At 41.8% G+C, this 20,143-nt stretch overlaps 1 protein-coding gene across 3 annotated transcripts in view; it reads right to left on the reverse strand.

Annotated features, from left to right (window-relative positions):
* Positions 1-20,143, reverse strand: part of caska (calcium/calmodulin-dependent serine protein kinase a) — a 129,876-nt gene that overhangs the window by 74,594 nt on the left and 35,139 nt on the right. For all 3 annotated transcript variants that reach the window (XM_053329276.1, XM_053329277.1, XM_053329278.1), the window contains exon 2: positions 4,664-4,776. In XM_053329276.1, the coding sequence (XP_053185251.1) occupies positions 4,664-4,776 (113 nt within the window). The remainder of the gene's footprint in view (positions 1-4,663; positions 4,777-20,143) is intronic.

Raw genomic sequence — 20,143 nt, forward strand, 5'->3', positions numbered from 1 at the left:
GCCAACAGAAAATAAATTGGGAAATATTTTGATGAGGTTGTTAATAATTTAAAAGAGCACATTAACACCCTGTTCTAGCTTGCCTAGATAATATCATAGGGTTTTTTTTTTTTGCTAATTTGTTGGGGTGTTGAGGACAGAATGATTGTATTTTCACTGGGAAAAGGAAAATAATAGCTGTATTAATGAAGACTTAAGATTAGGACTAGGATCAACTGAATCATTTGACTAAAGATATTTTACTAACTCAAGAAGGTCTTAACTTTTAATCAAGTTAACTTACTATGATTGTGAATTGAAGATCTTTGAGTTTTTGACCGCTGGTGTGACAAAACAAGCCGTTTGATGGCATCACATTAGCCTCTGGGATGGTGTGATGGGGTATTTTTACATTTGTCTTCCAACACTTCATGGGCTAAACTATTTGACAGCAATTAAATAAAAAATGAAAATAATGAGTACGTTTTTAAGTAAGTGAGTTTTGACTGTAGATAATATCAACAAATAAGTGAAAAATAACAAACTCAACTTTAAAAGATACACACTGTTTACAGATATTTCAAACAATTATTGTGATGGAGACTGACAAAGCATAAAGAAGCTGCACTGTGTAGTTTCTTTTTCAAATGCTAAAAGTTCATTGTCAGTGGCATGTTACGTCAGGTGTCAATAGTCCTGATACATCATCCTTTACTCCTTTGTCGTGCTCTTTCTGTGTTGGAATGGACTGTACTTATATGGACTGTACTTATATAGCGCCTTTCTAGTCTGTGCGACCACTCAAAGCGCTTTACATGACAAGTCATTCACCCTTTCACACACATTCATACACTGATGGCAGTTGGCTACCACGCAGGGTGCCAACCTGCTCATCAGAGGGAATCTAACCATTCATACACATTCATACACCGTTGGCACAGCAACGGGAGCAATTAGGGGTTAAGTGTCTTGCCCAAGGACACATCGACATGTGGACTGGAGGAGCCGGGAATCGAACCACCAATCTTCCAATTGAAGGACGACCGCTCTACCTCCTGAGCCACAGCCGCCCAATTCAAACAATTCACACAATTCAAACCTAATTATTTCATTCAATGACTTCCTGACAAAAAGTGTCACTAAATATCCTAATCTATACACATAATGGATTTAATGACTGTAGCAGCAGATGTGCGCTGGTGCTCTAGTCTGTGCTTTTATTCTGGTTTACACAGAAACCTTTTTTTCTTAGACAAAAATCACAGAATATGTAGCGATGTTAAATTAAAGGGGAAAACAACTTGACTTGTACTAATTAAAATATCTGCAGTCATCAATTTAAAAGCCTGTACAGTTTATTTTGGTAGCATACGCTCATTATTTTGGGGTGTTATGTTTTTGTTCAGTAAATCAACTGCTGGGGGAATCTAAGGCATCTATACTTACTCACAGATCCATGTTTATTTACTCCATCATGCTTTATATGGAGTGACCTCCGCAGCTGTGAACGCTATAATGAATGAATCAATCAATAAATAAACAAATGGTTTAATTTTTCCGTCTGTCTATTTATATGACTCATCCCTAATGGAACCCGTCAGACGCATAAATCAAACATTTTGGCTGATAAACTGTGTAAAATGACTAGCAGCGCAGCACGCTGACCTCATGCTAACAAGAACAGCCTACACATAATGTCCCAGGAGACTTCCAACAATAGAAAGTGAACAAACATACACAAAGCCCTGCAAGCACTAACATAATGTTCTCATTAAAAATAACACAACACAAACAAACTAAATGCATCTGTTTATGAAGGTTAGAAGGTGGCATATCTTATCCAGCTTATTAAATGAATAGTGTATGTAGTGTACTATTTATATTATGCACAAATATGCTAATCCATATTAAGTATAAGGATCTATCATAGGTTATTCTTCTTCTCCTGTTCCATGCTTTAATCATACATTTATATACTGAATTTATAAGCGTATATAAACATGTAATACATGCGTGATAACACACTGTAATTTAGTTATATAGTTAACAATCATAACTTCTATGAAGACACATTTTACATTATTACAACTGTGTTTTACTATATTGTCATTCATTATTTGTTTACACACCAACCTCCACTCATGGATGGAAATAAAGACTTACTGTTTACCTGCTAACAATGACATTATAATGTGTTATAAACCATTTATAAACATGTTTGTCTACTTATAAATGCTTAAAACAGCAAATGGTACTTGACATATTTTTAACATTTATAAAAAGAAATGAATGAACAATAAGAAATAATATTCCTCATATGCATGTTTGCTTGTGGTGCATCTTTAGAAAAATATTAGTGCAGAAAGTGTGTGTGTGTGTGTGTGGGGGGGGGGGGGGGGGGCAGCCAACAAGAGAGATGTGAAGAAAAAAAAAAAGCAGAGGTGGAGAGGAGAGGAGGATTTTCAACATATGCGATCTCTATGGTGATCCGTGTTCCTCCTGCTGGGAGTCGGAGCCTGCAGTGGAAAGGAGGCCCTGCGACCACAACTCCATCACACGCAGAGCTGTGAGAGTGTGACAGTGTGAATGTGTGAGCACCGCTGTACGTGCCAGACCTGACAGAGCTTTTTGCAGACAGTCGCGATAAGATGTTAGAATAATCCACTAGGAACGGTCACAAACGGCACAAACAGCGAAAGAACGGGATTGAAAGATGAGGAAGGTGAGAAAAACATGTGTGAGAGGAAATGGAAAGCAGAGCCGTGAGGAGAGAAGCACAGAGACGAGGAGAAGGGAGGGAGGAAGGGACGGAAAGAATCAGGCAGACGGAGGAATGGAAGAGGCGGAGGGAAGTGAGTAGGCGATGGCACATGATGAATTTTGCTCATTCTCTGCCCAGCTTTTCTCTTTCATCCCCTCAGAGGGCTGACCTATTCGTCAGACAGACCTCCGGACAGGCTGCAGAGAAACAGACTGGTGTGTGTGTGTGTGTGTGTGTGTGTGTGTCTTTGTGTCAGGCCCCTGCTGGCCAATCCATTGCCAAGACACGTACCATTTGACCCACTTCCCTTGGTCTGAGCTCTGTGCAGTGTGTTTGCATATATGTGTGTGTGTGTGTGTGTGTGTGTGTGTGTGTGTGTGTGTGTGTGTGTGTGTGTGTGTGTGTGTGTGTGTGTGTGTGTGTCTGCTTGATTACTGTGGTGCTGTGTTACAGCTGCTCACTCAAGTGAAACTGCTCTGCTTTCTACAGGCAACAAAAAACATAGGGAGGAAAAAAAAGCAAACCCCAAATCAACAATGAGAACAGTCAGCTGGCGTCTGGAGGGAGACCACGGTTTGATGGATTCCTGAGTGCCACGGAGAAGTGAACGTGATTGGATATAAATGACTGTTGGGAGGGTGATGACCGTGTACTGTACACCGCGTGCACGTAAATGCGCGCGCACACACACGTGCACGGACGAGCGCACACGTGAACGTAAACACTGGCAATGAAGAGAAATGGTAGCGCGACAGTGTTAGACAAGCTATAATGAAAAACTTTCATTTGGGAGTTTTGCCGTGATCCTTCAAGCCAACTTTTCATCTCGACTTTCCTTTTTTTTCTGTTTTATGAGAGGGGAGATGATAAAATAGCAAGGTTTCGGAGGAAAAGAACATTTAATCAAGATTCCTCGCTCCCACGCTGGCTGAAAGCTTCTGCAGACCGAAGAGAGGGAAGCGAGGGTAACGAGAATAACTAAACCATGTGTTGAGTTATGTCGAGGCGCCAAATAAGTGACGATGGAGGGTAGGAGGCAATAAAAGCTTTACATGCAAAAAGATGACCACAACGCCCTACTTTCAAAGACATGTTTTCTTACTGTTTTTGCATTTCACTGTGGATTAAAAGGTACATGAAAAAACACTTTCACATAAGAAAGAAAGAAAGAAAAAGGTTTACTTCCCTCCTAAACAATCACTTTTTAGGTGTCCTTGGTTACAGCTTCAGTGTAACAGCCCAAAGGCAACAGCAGAGGACTGACTTAACTGTGACACCAGTGTGAATATGAGCAGCTGTGTGAGGGTAAAGCAGGAGAGTGAAGAAAAGAGTGAGTGTGCACAGTGGACTTGTTTAAAGATTGCCTCCAGACAGGTGTTAAGACCTGTGAAAAGACTCTGCTAGGAACAATTATATGTGTCTGATATGGTTTTATAATTACTGTGTGGAAATCCTTCAAATGACATCTACTCCTTCGCCCTCATTAAATATTCAGGAATCTATGAATATGCAAAACATTTTCATTTCAGACTTAAACAGCAGGACACTTGTGCACTGGAGACTTCAAGTTTCACACATCACACATATTAGACTAGTACTGGCTTCCAAACTAGTTGTCAATCCTGCTCGTAGACCCGTCATCCTTAAAATCAGGTTATCAATGAGCTCAGAGAGACTTTCCTCTTTCAGCAAAGAATGTGAAAACAAACTCTTCACATACGTCATTCGGCACAGTGAAGCTCAAACATTCATCTGCTGAAAGAGGAAAGTCACTTTAAAACAAGACTTTGCACTCACATAAACAAGGACAGCGAGCGCCTGACCTCACCGTTGCACAGTAGGACGAATAAAACAGCTTTTGTATCGTTAGTCATATTTATGAACAAGTGGAGACAGACAAGAGGGACAAAAAGGATCTCTTACCCTCCGTGCTGAGTCCAGGACTGGAGGTGAACTGAGCCACATCCACGATTTTGACAGCAAACTGCTGCCCCGTGTCTCTGTTGATGCATCTCCGCACCACGCTGAATGGACCCCTGCACGAGACAAGAAGGACAAAAAAAGACATTAAACATTATAAAAATGACTTAACTGGAGGTTGTATCACAGTGGTATGAGATCAAACCTTTCACAAAACAACAACAAAGTTAGTGAGTTTTGGCTGAGAGATCATTCTGAATGGCCTCACATCCCTGGCTGAAAGTAAATAAAGTCAAAATACTACTACCCCTCCATGTTACACTTACTACAGCTCTTCCTCTTACTACTTGATGCATCAAAGTTATGTTAAACTCCCGACCCGAGCGGCATAAAAAAAGAGGAACACACAGTACAAAGAGGCTGAGCGTGGGCTATGCTTGTTTCCTGCACATCAGCTGTGTGTAGTGGCGTAACAGTGCACGCAGAGAAGCCCGGGCTGCACTTTTGTTCTTGCTGCTGAGGTTCACACACTGAATCATCCCTCCTGTGGAGAGAGTGTATCATCCCCATTCAGTCGATGGGATAAACAGAGGTCTACCACTCAGAGGGCTGTGGGTTAGAATTAATAAGCCGGCAGGTCGGGGGTTACAGAGCTGTACAACAACAAGATAGCAGCTAAATCAAGCTCCTGGCAATGAATGCACTCACAGCACCGGGGTTGTGGGCTCGGACTGACCTGTTCGCACTATGGTATCATGTGTAAGGGGGAGTGGGGGGGGGCTTCTGAAGATACAGATAAATGAAGCAATGGATCATGTATAAGAACGGACATGCAGGCAAACACTTTGCCAGCGGCGAGCACATAATCTCATCCATCTCTCTCTTCAGGAACCTGTTTACTCCTGTAACCTTTCCCAGCATGCACTGGGAAACACTCTGCACAGGTCAGCATGTAGATACTGTATTGCTGCATTGCATTAATAGGTGGGGAAGCACACTTTTAGCCCCCTGCTTAGCTATCATTAAGCTATTTGTGGACATGGAGAATAAGCTTTATTGATCGGGATTATTAAGCCAACAGATAATCATAAAGATGTGTGTGTGTGTGTGTGTGTGTGTGTGTGTGTGTGTGTGCGTGTGTGTGTGTGTGTGTGCGGTCCTCAACACAGGACAGGCATAAGGCAGGGAAACATTTGAAGTATTTTAATACTTGAAAATATACTTCACTATTTTTATACCTGATACTGAGAATCTATTTATTTCAATCAACACCTCACTGAGATTTCACACTACATGATATTTGACGGCGCACAAAACAAGTTCATCATTTCCAATCACACAGGCTGGCGAGCCATAAAGGACACTGATTTTTCATCAGTTTTCGCAGCCATTACACTTAATTCAAGGTTCACTACAAAATGCAATGACTTCCACAACAACAAAAAAAGAAGATTCTGGTAATGAAAGGGGGAGAAAAATGTATGAATGCACCTACTTCATCGTGATGAAGAATGCAGGAAAAGTAATTTGGGTTATTTAACTCTACACAATCTACCAGGGTGAAAGGTTTCCAGTAATGGTAGAAAATACAACACAGCTGCACTTCATTTTTTTTTTCTTTACAGAAGAATCCAAAGTCAAATATTAAATGTTTTGTTAACACCTGCAGCCTGAACAGAACTTGGCCTTGGCTAAAATGGAAAAAAAAAAAAAAAAATCAGGAAGAATGAAACAAGAATGAAGAATGATGATTAATGAATGTTATGGATCTGAGCAGACATTCAATGCAATCTTTTGCTACTTGACAGTTTTGATACTCACTGGGCCTCATGCAAGAAGCCAAAATATGAACAAATGCCCTCTTTTTTTCATTCATAGTTACAATTTGTTCTTATTCTGTTAGTACCCATGGATTTCTGGGATTCACCAGCGTTTATTTTTGCTCTTCTTTTAGGTAAGAAAAGATTCTTTAAAGTGGTCGAGATCACTCAATATCATATAATCAAAGTTAGATTATGTTTCAGTCATTATAATAACTACATTATTCAATTCATTAGCTAAAGAAATACTATTGGTCAATTAATCCCAATTAGGACTATAATAAGTTTAAGTTCATTTAACAGTACATCAGTTTCATTACTACTAAAGTTCTTCTTCTTGCTGGCTTTTTTTTTTCTGGACATGTGCCACAACACCAGCCTTTATATAGTGTTCAGGGCTGTGTTACCTATGCTAATTACAAACTATCAGCCACATGCCTCCAATTTAAGATAAGATTAAGTGGGATTTATCATTCAGCACAACTGTGTGGTGGTTAAGAACGTTTGGTGCATCTTGAGAAGACTTCTCTTATTATCTCTCTTAACAGAAATTTAAGAGGATGTTGCTTCAGTGCTGTTATCCAGATATACTTGAAGCACACATGCAGATTCAAAAAGCACTGTGACTGAAACAATTATGTCGCAGTGAGAGTGTATTACTCTCTCAGCTCTCTGTGTTAGTGGGGCTTTTCATCTCTTTCACCCTCTGTCTCTGTCCTGTGGGTGAACTGGGGAAACGCAGCAGTTATCCGGGTTCACCCGCGGATCATCTTTTAACTAACGGGGAGAGAGAGAGAAAGAGACGCAACAACCCACACGCCGCAGACACAGACGCTACCTGCAGCCTTCTGTGAATTTCCCGTCCCACAGCAAATTATACTCAGCACAACCTCGGCGGTAATGAGAAAGCACCCATTTCACAACAACAAAAACACCACCCCTGGCTGCAGCAGATACTGCCTGGCTGGGGTCTGAACACAGGCAGGGATGCTCTGTGTGTGTGTGCATGTGCGTGTGAGTGTGTGTGTTTGTGTGTGTGTGTGTGTGTGTGCGTGCATGTGTGAGTGGGTGAGGAGTGTGAAGCATTCTTTGTGCACAAACACAGACTGGTTGAACAGATGGTGATCAAGCTAAAGCTGCTTAGCGTCAGAAGGGTGAGGTAGGACGGCACCGTGCCCAATGAGGAGACACACAAACACAAACACACACGCACGCACAAACACACACTCCCCGGCACACACATGCAGTTTAAACATAGATCAAACCTAGACTGAAATAAACACAGAGCAATGTTGCTGAGTACAGTTTTTCTGTGCTGTACACATGCATGCGGCCCTCTCCAGTGGTCCCCAACACATGCACGCTCGTGCACACACACATACACACAGGCTTCTGGATCACCAGTTAAGTCAGCAGAAACATTGTGTGGTTTCCCTTATTCATCATCATCATCATCATCAGCAGCACATGATGGGCATTTCATTTCTTTGAGGCTGCTTCTGAGTGCGATTAGCCGGGTTACTCACACTCAGTGAGATGGTAAATTCCACATTAACCAGGAACATCCATCATTACGTTCACTTATGCATCCACCTCATACTCAACAGCATGAGGTAACACAGACTAAGACACAGATCATGCTCTTAAATAGGCTGAATACAAATCAGACATACATCCCTTGTTGGCGTGGTTTTTACTAAAACTAAGCTGAAGAATAGTGTTCATATAGATGAAGAGCCCCTAATTATAAGAGACAAATAGTCGACTATTTATTCTGACCTCTACATGCTGCTGGTTTTTACTTTGACTCTGGCTATAAAAACCTTTGTTTCAGGTTAAACCTTTTTCTCTATCCAACAGGGTTTTTGGTTGCGCCGAGTCAAACCACAGTGTCGGTGGTTTGATTACTAGTTTAAACACACTGAGTTATGCTGAGTCATGTCAGAGATGAACCATCTCTGGAGTCAGACACACCTGTTGCACCTCCAAGCGGGTTGTGATGAAATCTCGCCAACTACTGCCAACCTATGATGACCTCACTTCTCCCTGCTTCTCCCCCCTCAGGATATATTGCCAGACATGTCTGTCATGTCCACGCTGGAGACCAGAGATTGTTTGTCTCCAGTGCTTCTGTTTGTACTTTCAGATATCTGCTTTATTCTACTGTTTCCTGATCGTTTTCAGCCGTGTCAGAGCTGTTTAGTTACTACTGATAGAAACATTTCCTGCTGCTGCTGCTTCATGTTAAAGCCATGATGTGTACAGCCCCTCTGTTCAACTCAAGACAAGCACATTGATAGTTAAAGACACACCAGGTAGGCAGGTAGCTGTGTTGTAATGGAGTTGCAATATCTAATCCTTGCTGTACTGGGCTGAACCAAGTCAAGCAAAGCCAGCACATTTGTATGAAAAGACCTAAATTATTTCTTTGTCACTTTGCACTTTTGACTATCTAATAAAGGCAAAAATTGTCTTCATGAAGTAGAAAAAGAATGACTTAATTGAAAGTGTACCAACTGTATTGTCAACCTATAATTTGTGCCAAATTACTTAGTTCTGTCTGGGAAACTTCTAATTAAAACATTATTTTGCAGGTCCATGAATTCCTCGTAATGTCCTGATGAATTGTTGTAATTTGGAAAACTAAGGGCTGTGGTGAACTGAAATATTTGCTGTAATAATTACATATTATATATACATATGTATGTGTGTATGGAGACGCTGTGGAGATGAGCTCCCTATACACAGCAACCATCTCCCCACATACACATCATCAGTCTTACAACACTGCAAAGTAGAAAAGATTAACTTTAGAAATGTGCCAGTAAAAAGAAGGTAAAGGAAGGCAGACTGAGGGAGAGCATGATGGGGAGGGGGGGGGGGGGTTGGGGGTACTGCTTTGAACTGCAGACGGCTCGAGTGGCGGAACTGGGCGTCTTGGCAGAAATCGACTGTACATGGAGGAGCGTTTCTGCCTTTGAATGGAGCTCAGCTGCACACAGCGTCAGCCATTACAGCTCTGAATAGAAAGTCAGCTGCGCGCTCGGGCCGTTCTGATGATTCCCGCACTTTAGCCACCCTTCGCTAAAATAACAGGAAGAGGGTGAGAGAAAAAGGAAAGAGGTGGAGGGGAGACAGAGAGAAGAAGAAGAAGAAGAAGAGGAGAAACATGGACAGGAAGAGAGAAGAAAGTGAAGAATGGTGAAGTCCCATTGGGGAAACTCGCCTCTTTCTATTCCTTCCTTATACAGATGTTAGTATTTTGGAGAATATCGCAACAACTTTAATAAAAGTAACCCTACTTCTCCCTAAATTACAGAAGCCGGGTTGATGGAGGTTACCTAAAAAATCTGTTTCTTTTTATATCAAGATTTAGCAGGTTTTTTTTCTCTGGGTTATGATTTATTATCCCATTATCGTCTTGTAATTACACCAAAATGGGTTGCTTAAGGTCACAACATGTTGATTATCTTTTATAATTTCTCATATGTGCCGTGCATTCATCAATTAAAAGTGTAAATCATTGTTTTGGTCTCTTTATATTTAAACTCTTTAACCTTTGCAACAGACTCACAACCACGCCTTCAGCAAGCATTCAGATAAGACTGTTAATAACTCTGCTGCACTATACAGTACAGTTATAGTGTAGATTACTGTGTTATAAATGCTCATCATTACACATGGGAGATATTAGACGGTTAAAAGGCTTTTGACAAACATGGCTTGATCTCAAGAAGATGAGACATGTGTGTACGAAACCACGATAGATGCGTTTCATCTTTAATGTAAAACAAAAGCTGACGAGCCTATGGAGCCTTAAGTGGGGCGAGTCACGAAGAAGCGCCGCTGTAGACTATAATTAATTCATTGTGATGTGGCCACTTCCTCGCTAATTGCTGTCAGCTTTGGTAACAGTAATAAGGTGCTTTTTGTCCCGTTCCTGATCATCTCTCGTTCGCTAATCCTTTTCCTCGTTTCTTCCGCAGAAAATGTACAGTAGTGAGAGAAGAAAAGAGTGAATAAGAAGAATATAATGTTATGACATGTGCGTGATTTATCAGGGTTAATTTGGCGCGAGTGTGTGTGTGTGTGTGTGTGTGTGTGTGTCTTTGTGTGGATTGCAGCAGCAGCAGCAGCAGCAGCCCTGAGTTGAAGTCTGTTAAAAATGTGTGTTAACTAAGAGATAAGAGGGTAAAGCTAAGACAGTTGAGCGGTGTGAAAGGTAAACATGCCTGACCTTTACTCTCTTAGTTCACGGCATTAAGCACTTAATGAACACTTGACAAACTCCTGACCTTTGCTCTCTGCACTTCAGCCGACCTCGCAGGTTGGGAGGAGCTGCCTCAACCCGGGACCTTCATTTGTTGATACAATAACTCAACATGTGAGGGAATGTGGGAAAAGGCTTGGCAGTGAGACAGAGACAGACAGAGACAGAGACAGAGAGAGAGAGAGGGGAGCGTTTGCTGCGTTTCATGTCAGGGTAACCAGTGGGAATTTACAACAGCATCAAAAAGATAGGGGGCCTGGTATTGTGTGCCATCTATCTGCATCTTTGTGTGTGTGTGTGTGTGTGTTGCCGTAGTAAAAAGGTGATTTGCGAGGCTGCGCTCCTTCCCCTGACTCCATTGTGCATCAATCACCTTGCGTCTCATTCCGTAAATGTCACCGGCTTTATGACGCACGCTAGTTGGTAGCATCGCTCTCACACTGAAAACCCCCCTCGACGGGCCAACCTGTGGTGAGGACAGGCCTGCTCAGACACACACACACACACAAACACACACACATCTGTCTGTCAGTCTGTCAGTCAAGTCAGGAAACACAAAAGAGGAAATTTCACTAAGCAGCTTTACACCAGGCCAGTGTACTCCACTGAGTCACCAGCCTGTGATGGAGATCATACTCACGTTTCCTCAGTTATTAGATTAGAGCGCCACTTCTAGTCTGTCAGTTCATGTTGCAGCTGAGTGATTTGTTCAATTCTCTGACGGCATAAACAACGCACAAACACTTTAACGATGCTATCTTCAAAGCAAGAAGACGTTTAATGCATTCTGCGGTCTGTATAAAGATAAAATAGAGTAACGCATAAAAAGGTAATGAAGAAATAATCACAGGCGCACAATCAGACCGATATGATGCAAATGAATAGGAAGTGAAAGGCTCTGGACTGTAACAGACTGGATGCTATCAGAAGGCATAATGAAACTTCAGCCTGGAGGAAACATTAAAGAGAATCGACACTAAATGAATGTCATTAATATGTTTACACCTCCAGGGGGAAGGAGGGGGAGAGAGAGAGAGAGAGAGAGAGAGAGAGAAGTGAGAGGGAGGTACAGAGAGAGGCACAGACAGGAAGAATAAACTGAGACGATCAGACACTGTGGCCAAAATCCCTCTCTGTTTTTTACCCAGTAGGGGTGTAATGGTACCTGAATTTATCCTGAACCGTTCAGTTGACCCAAACAACTGTTGTCAAATATCGTTTAATAATCCACTTATCTGACAAGCAGGACAATTACTCTAGAGCAGTGCCTTACTTAGTTGTTGCGTGTTCATGGATCTGATGCATTTTTGCCAGCTTAACTGCCTGGTTACCCTGGTTACCCCTTATGCAACATAACTTCAGTCAGTGACAGTGCAAATGAACAATGATGTTTTACCGTATTTAATTCATTTTATTTACCAATTGTACTATTTATGAAGGCAAATACAAACTTTTTTTCCCTGTGCGTGGTGCTAGATGAAAGCTCACAGAGACATTAAAATGCTATGGGTTTAACCCCCAGAGAGGATGAGTGAGCTCGGCTAATTTTACTCATCTAAACTCTAAATGTGAAAGTTTCCCCCTCTCTTCTGGGACGACTGTAAACTTCAAACAATCATTTCATTGCACAAGAGAATATTTGTCCTGTGGCATCAATATGTCAACAAAAATATTACAGTTCATGAATATCTAACGCAAAGTTGGATCTTAGTTTTTGATGAATGAAAGAGAGGCTTAGAGATTGAGATGTTAGGGACAGAATCAGTGGTATTCTTCAGAGGAGATGATCATAAACATTCACACCACTTTTTTATGGCAGTCTGGATATCTTGCTCTCTCTCTCTCTTGCAGTGGAGACTGACCAACAGACCAGCTGATATCACCATCCCTAAGCCCTGGGAAATCCCCCTTATGTCAACACTTAGGCAGGGAGAGGGCTTGTTAAATTTACAGGTTTTACACATCTTAACTGACATCGCTTTGCTCTTTTTTTTCCCTCTGCCTCTCCCTCCCATGTGTATAAGTGTCTCACACATACACACCGACAGTAAAGCTTCAATCACCCTTCACTCTTCCGCCGCGCCGCTGTTCGGAGGTGAAATTAGCTTTGGTAACGTTACACCAAAAAAAAAACAGGAGTGAAGGCGGTGTACAGCCGACACTGACACAGCTTGGTAGAGACGTTAGAGACGTAGATACAGAGAACACAGACTGAAAATTCATGAGTGTGCAGTTTATGAAGTGAACAAAGCAGAGAGAGAGAAAGTCAAGAGCTTGCCTGCCCCCAAGTGAGGAAGACAAACATAAAGACAGCGGAGAGACGGCACATTAGAGAATACAAGGAGAGAGAGAGAGAGACATAACCTGAAGGTGAACGCCACAATAAAAACAATCTTGCCTTTAATGGAGACCAACTGAGAATGGTAATGATTCATCATGCGTCGCAAGGGACGAGGCTGTCCTGAACGCCACCCCCCACCCACCCACCCACCCCCACCCTCACTTGTTTAAAGAATATACTGTATGTGAAAGGTTTGGATTGGAGTGATCTAAAAGTACCCCACAGACTAAAAACCAGACTGTGTCAGCACTTTGTGTTTCTGACCACAGGCCACTGTGGGAGAATTCTGACTTATACGGCTTTCACTATTTAAAAAGGGTCATCACATGATCATAACAACACATAACGAGTCTTTTATAACCACCAACCCCCGCCGCCGCTCCCTCGGTTTGGAAAAGCATGTGCGTGTGTGTTTGTTAGAAGTGGACTTTGTGAGTATAAACAGATCATCAGGATCTTTGTGGTGTAAGTAAGTTGGACAGCAGCACACTTTAAAGAGTCGACTCTACTCTCTGTATCCATAACTGCTTTTTTATTTTTATGATATGCTTTGAGAAAAAGAGAGTCAGCTATAGAATGAGCACAAGTGGGATGTGCTTTTAATGCAGCTTAAGATCATTTTAGTGGAGAATTGAAACACTTGATGTCATGTTGACACTGATAAGACCTCTTATAGGAATATTTCCATCTTCCTTCCTGCACATGATCTGATCTGTTTTACTTCTCGAGTCGACGATTAAGAGTTAGTACAGTAAGGAAAGCAACAGACACAGTTACAGTTCACTGTGGCTTCCCATCAGACACAGTTAGCCAGTGTTTGTATGTGAGACAACAGTGAGGGATCCTGTTCCTCAGGAGGCTCCTCACTGGCAGGAATAAAGTAGGCTGGTATAGTAAGTATAGATATTAAGGCCTGACTGGTACTGGACTTTTGGGGCAGATGCAGATATTGGGGAGTAATATCAATATATTGGCTGATTATTATATGTACAGAATATATACATAAACACACATTTTTGCACTGTAGGCATATTTTACAGTTTAACAATACACTTTAATGTTAAAATGAAAATACACTGAAACAGTAAAGTTCAAATTAAGTTTTTAGTTTAGTAATTACAAAATAACTATGAATAAAAACAAACTAATTAAGAAAGGGGATCAAACATACATTAACATATATACACATACACAACCCAAAGATCAGTTTGGTTTCGTATATGCTAAAGAAATGCAGAAAATCCTAACATTAAGATGTTTAAACCAGCAAATGTTTGGCACATTTGCTAATTTTCTTACACTTTATCTCCATTTATCTCCATGTTCCTGCACAAAATAAACACACACTGGTAACTTCCTCCATTTGATGTGATGCAGACTTCTGCTAGTCAAGAGCAGCTGCGTGAGACAAGGAGCCTAATGAATAGTTGGGGAGGAAAGAAATCCTGTTCTATGACACACACACACACACACACACACACACACACACACACACACACACACACACACACACACACACACACAGTTTCAGATCATAGCAGGGGCTCCTCTTTTTTTTTGTAAAGATGTGAGAGCAACTACCAGTATCTCAACAAGTGCAGTCCTTCAGATGTTTGTATAAGTGTGCAGTGCTGTATGTTGGCAATGATCACTTTAAGTGGATCCAGCAGTGCCACAAATTCAATTAAATGTCTGACATTTCCCAGCGTCAGCCGGGGGGCTTCACGAGAGGCACGAGACGAGCAGAAAAATGAGAAAAAAAGAAGAATTCGGAGGAGCGAGCAAGAGAAGGAGAGAGTGGAAAAACTTCAATAGCATACACTAGTTAGAGGAAAGTGTGAGGCAGTTTGTGAAAGACAGGACATTTTTCCAGATTTTTTCCCGCTAGAATCACCAAACAGGAACAGAAAATATATTGAGAAATGACACCTATGTATCCTCATCTTCCTCTCTTCCCCCCCACAGCTTTTTTTCTTCTTCAACTGCATATTCTTCCTCCTTGTGTCTCTGTATCCGTGCCGTCATCTCTTTCCTCCTCTCTCCGGCAGAGCGGTTATGTAAGGAGGCAGAGCTAGGCAGCTTATTTACGCTCCCATGGGGATTAGGCAGAAGCCTGGACATGCCAGCACCTGCAATGCTCACTGATGGTACGCAAATACACACATACACGTATACACATACACACACAGAAGGCAATGCAGCAGAGTTGACAGGCTTTCCCTAAACCCCCCCACCCCCCACCCCACCCCCTATCCTCACAGAGAAGCAAGTCAGGGTGTAAGATGCACTTTGATGTAGTCATGCAGTGGGAGCAGTCGTAGGCTACCAGGCTTAGACGGATCAATTGTGTTTGAGACAAGAGGGCCAGGCTGCAAACTTCAGTCCAGGCAATATGATCAAAGGCTGCTTTAATATTTCAGCCCCCCCTTCTTTTTTTTGCCATTTTTGGTCCACTCATGAGCAATATATAGTTTTTATAGAGGCAAAGGGTGCAAATTAACTTGCTGGTGTTGTGTAAATGTTACACAGGCACAGCAGAGTAATACCTGTCAATTTATTGTTATTCCCAGCTCAGCTTTCCTGTCAGACACACACTGAGACCAGTGACAGTGACTCACTGGCATTAGTAGGCAGATTTGAATCAAAGACTGCGTTTCACCACACGACAAAAACTGCAGAAACGAAAACCAATCTAACCAATCTTTCTCCAGTGAGAAAAAGAGAAGGGAAGATTAACTTGGTTAACAAAAAGATGAACAAATGGGGATAAAATACTGTAGTCCAAATCATTTCCCTGAATGCCGGAATAGCCTCTTTGTTCTCTCTTTAGCCTCTTTATCAGACTCCTTTTCAAACATCACTTACAAGACAAATCAGCTATTTCTATAAGAATGAAATAGCTGCCCCTCCCCCACCCCACCCCACCCCACCCCTCTCAGCTCAGACCTGGGGGTAAAGTTACACTTTAACAAAATGTTCAAGTGTAGTGAAAATACTGTGTGACTGTGTATATGAACGTATAATGCATATTAAAAATAATTATGTGTAGTCTTATATGATGGATCTATTTAATATGTATATTTATCTCATGTACTATTTAATCCAATCTAAGAGACTTTATAGTGCATCTTTAATATGCATTACATGTTCATATATGCAGTCACAAAGTTAGTATGTTAACTATGTGCTGAGTATATCATCATCATTAGATTGTCTGCACTGATGTCAGGTTTTATATGATGGACCTATCTGATATGTATGTATTTATTCATCCAATATATCTTATATATTTAATCCATTGGAACCTATTAGGACCAGGTGATCTGTCAGGTGACTGGTCAGGGTATCTGAAGGTGTACATCTGATTGTTTCTTTGTCTTTACGCTTGAAACGTCACTTGATGGTACATTTATAAATTCAGTTAATTATCCAGTGTGCTGACTCTATTATTCTTTTGTCCAGCATCTCGTATTTAATCACTCGGATGTTCCTGCTTTTGTAAACTTGCAGGGTTCCTCCAATGAGCAGCCTTCTGTGCTGATACGGATTAAGTCTTCAGCAGTGGAGGCATGAAGGCTGCTGCCGGTAGTGTTCTTAGTGCGAATTTGTGCCGAAAATCCCCGCTCACACTGAGCGGAGGAGATTGCATCACAGGCAGTATTTCAGCCAAGCGCAGGAAGTTCTGAACTAAAAGTAACTACAGGTAAAACTATTTACTTATTCAGGAGAGGAGACATGACTTTTTAAAGAATACTAAACATTGCCTCCATACCTCAGAGTCTGAGAGATGGTGAGAAGTGTGTGCCACAACATGGGTGTCATTCTACTGGAAGCAAAATGAACAGAGACTGACATCCTTTGCACAGCACATGAAAATACAGCTTAAATTTACCCTCATCAAGGTGTGGAGGCAAGCACATAGGGAATTATGGGATTGTTAACTATGAACTGTGGGAATTGGTGTTGGATGTATGGACTCTGCACAGCTGGGGACATGATTTTTAATCACACCATAGACTTAAACTACCAAGTAATAATGTGCCATCGATTCACCACACACACAAACAAGCATATAAACCCTCACTTCACACAATGGAGCAGCTTTATCTCCCACATGCACAATTGTATCACACATTTGCTACTGCAGTAAATTCACTCACGGCACATTCATGGCATGCGACACATATATGTTGTTATTGCCACTGGCTGCCAGTCAAACCTCATTTCATTTCTTTCTTTTTTTGGTACCAGTAAAGATGCTGTACTACATTTTCTTTAAGAGCCCGGGTCTTCCAGTGGATTTAGATGGAGGAGTGTATGAAACCTTTTGGCTCTGATGTGTTAATATGGGATCACAGAGAATGGCAGATAAATGAAGGAAAGACGGTGAGGATGAAAACATATATTAGAATTCTGTCTGAGTCATCACACAGGCACGCAGGATACAGGAGCTTCAAGTGAAGCTGCTCTTATATCTGTGTGCTCACACTTTTTATCCTCCTATCCTGAAGGTGTTTATAAGATGGTGCTTCAGTCCACTTGTTTTTCTCCCTCCAAATACAGCAGAGGCAAGAGTGAGTCAAGACATAATCTGCTGAGCCCAGAACAGTTATAAGATTTCCCCCTCATCCTCTCACCATCACCCTTTACACATCCACACACACAATGGAGGATTTAAGAGGGTTTTGAGCATCAATGTAACTGCTAATAACTCGAGTAACAGTTATCCAGAAAAAATGAGAAAACCATGACAGCAAAGACAGCTGATGTTAGAGGAAGAAGTCGGCGCTCCTTTTGTCCACATCATGTGTTCAGTCAGATTCAAACTCCACCCCTCCACCCACGTATGCAGCCCACTAACCACCCCAACTAAGCTCCATGCGGCAGGAGCTGCATGGAGAAAAATAACCACAATACCGACTTAATGTGATTCTGAAGCGTTTTTCGGGGGATTTTTTGCCCAGCGTGTCGTAATCGGGTTTGGTTTGGCCCCCCCGTCTGCCGCCTACCGGTGCTGTGGCTGCACCCAGACCTGTGGAACGGTGCCAGGCCAGCAACAAATGCACATAATTAGGAAGGAACAGGACCGCATACTGGGAGAACTGTCAAAAACAACTATGTTCCAAAGTGAGAGTGCGTGCATACAAACACGCAGTCGAACGTCGTGCATACTTCGTGCTCCCTGACCCACAGAAGAGGAAACAAGAAGGCCAGATAGGGAGGAGGACATGAACCGAGGACACACACACACACACATACACAGAGAGAGATGGGACGGGTGAGGGTGAGGGTGAGGGGAGAGGTGGTTGAGAGTGATGAGTTGTGACAGGAAGTCCCACTGCGGCCTCCAATCACAGATTCCTCCTTGCCCTTCCTTTCAACCTCCCCACACACCCCTTTGTTCTACTAGTTAGTCTCAGGTGAGTGGTGAAGCACTCTGGTCTCCCTCCAGGGAATCTACCTATCAGCATGGATAAGCAGCTGTTTATCCAAGTGAGTTTTTAATAAGGACACAAAGACGAGCAGATAACATTCATGATAAAGACTAATTACATGTAAGAATATAAAAAGCTTATAGTTAAAAGCTGATGTGCGTGTGTTTGTGCTTATTCTTTCAACTGATTACTTATCTACGCTATTAAATGTCAGAATAGTGAACAGCTTCCTCTTCAACAAGTTAACTGCATGACTGTACATCACTTCTGATTGATGGCCGATGAAGGAAAACCAATGACGAAGAAAAAGGCGTCTCCATTCTGTTTCTGGTGAGGAGAGGAGTGTGTGTGTGTGAGGAGTGTGTCTGACATTTACACTTGTCAGTTGATGAGGATGGACGGCATAAAGAGTGACAGCTCCAAGTCCAGCAATTGAGGGCTTTTCCTGCCTCATCCCATGAAGCTGTGGATGGATGAATGAGTGAGCAGCTGAGGAGGGAAGAGACTTTACTTCCATCTCTGACCGCCCAAACAAACGGATAGTATTAAAAAGATGAATCGCAGGAATATTATAAAAGGCTGGATTAATTAACTCAGATTAATTAAGGCTGAAATATCTGAATAAATCTGTATAATTTAAAGTGATCTGAGCATATGGCCCCTGTGTTGTTGTGCACACACAGAGTCCACAATGCCAGGACTCATATTTGCACACACCAGCAGTGGAATAATTAAAATGTGATTTTTTATTTATTTATTTTTTTTAAATAAAACTGCATTTTCAGGGCATTTTGGACCAATATCATTGCAATATTTATAAAAAACAAGATATGTTGTAGGTTTTTTTTACAGTTAAATCAGACTAGAATGAATCAAGTGTCCACAGGTAATCCTAATTGAGAGCAGGATTTGAACTGATTTATATTTGCAGCATAACCACTATATAAACTCTATAATCTCTCAGTGGAAATAGATCTAAGATGTCAGGAAAATAAAATCCCTGACGTCAAAATACTAAGTTAAGTTGAGAAAGAATGAACGTTGCAGACATCAGTCACTATCAGTCCTTTCCTGTCTTCTGTCCTCCTCCCTCTGCTGCTGATGTGATTCACTGCCTGCAGGTACAGGGAGGGCTGCCGTCTCAACCAGCAGCTAACTTGACAAGACTTTGACTAGTTTTAATTTACGCAAAAAAATAAATTAAACATATTATATATTATAGCAGCTACATCAGGCGGCTTTTAGCTTTTAGTCTAACTAGTGTGTTGCAGTTCTGTAAATCACTTTTCTACTTGTTTATGCCTTTTTGGCTTTTTATTCCCAATTCTTTCTCTTCACCTGCATTCACTATCTCCTCCACCACAGCCTCTCTGCTCTGCTGTGGGTTCTGTGTGTGTGTGTGTGTGTGTGTGTGTGTGTGTGTGTGTGTGTGTGTGTGTGTGTGGTGGGTGTAGGACAGAGAGGAGAGGCCATACATGACACCACTTCTCATTCTCTCCCGTCTAGTTCCAGTCAGTGCATGTGGTTTGCATTTATTGTGATGTGCACATATAGGAGAAACACTGCATGTATTCACTGTTGAAATTCCCATTGACCACAATGCTTTACCCATTTCCA

The sequence above is a fragment of the Scomber japonicus genome, chromosome 11 (genome assembly GCF_027409825.1).
Source record: "Scomber japonicus isolate fScoJap1 chromosome 11, fScoJap1.pri, whole genome shotgun sequence".
Classification (NCBI taxonomy): domain Eukaryota; kingdom Metazoa; phylum Chordata; class Actinopteri; order Scombriformes; family Scombridae; genus Scomber; species Scomber japonicus.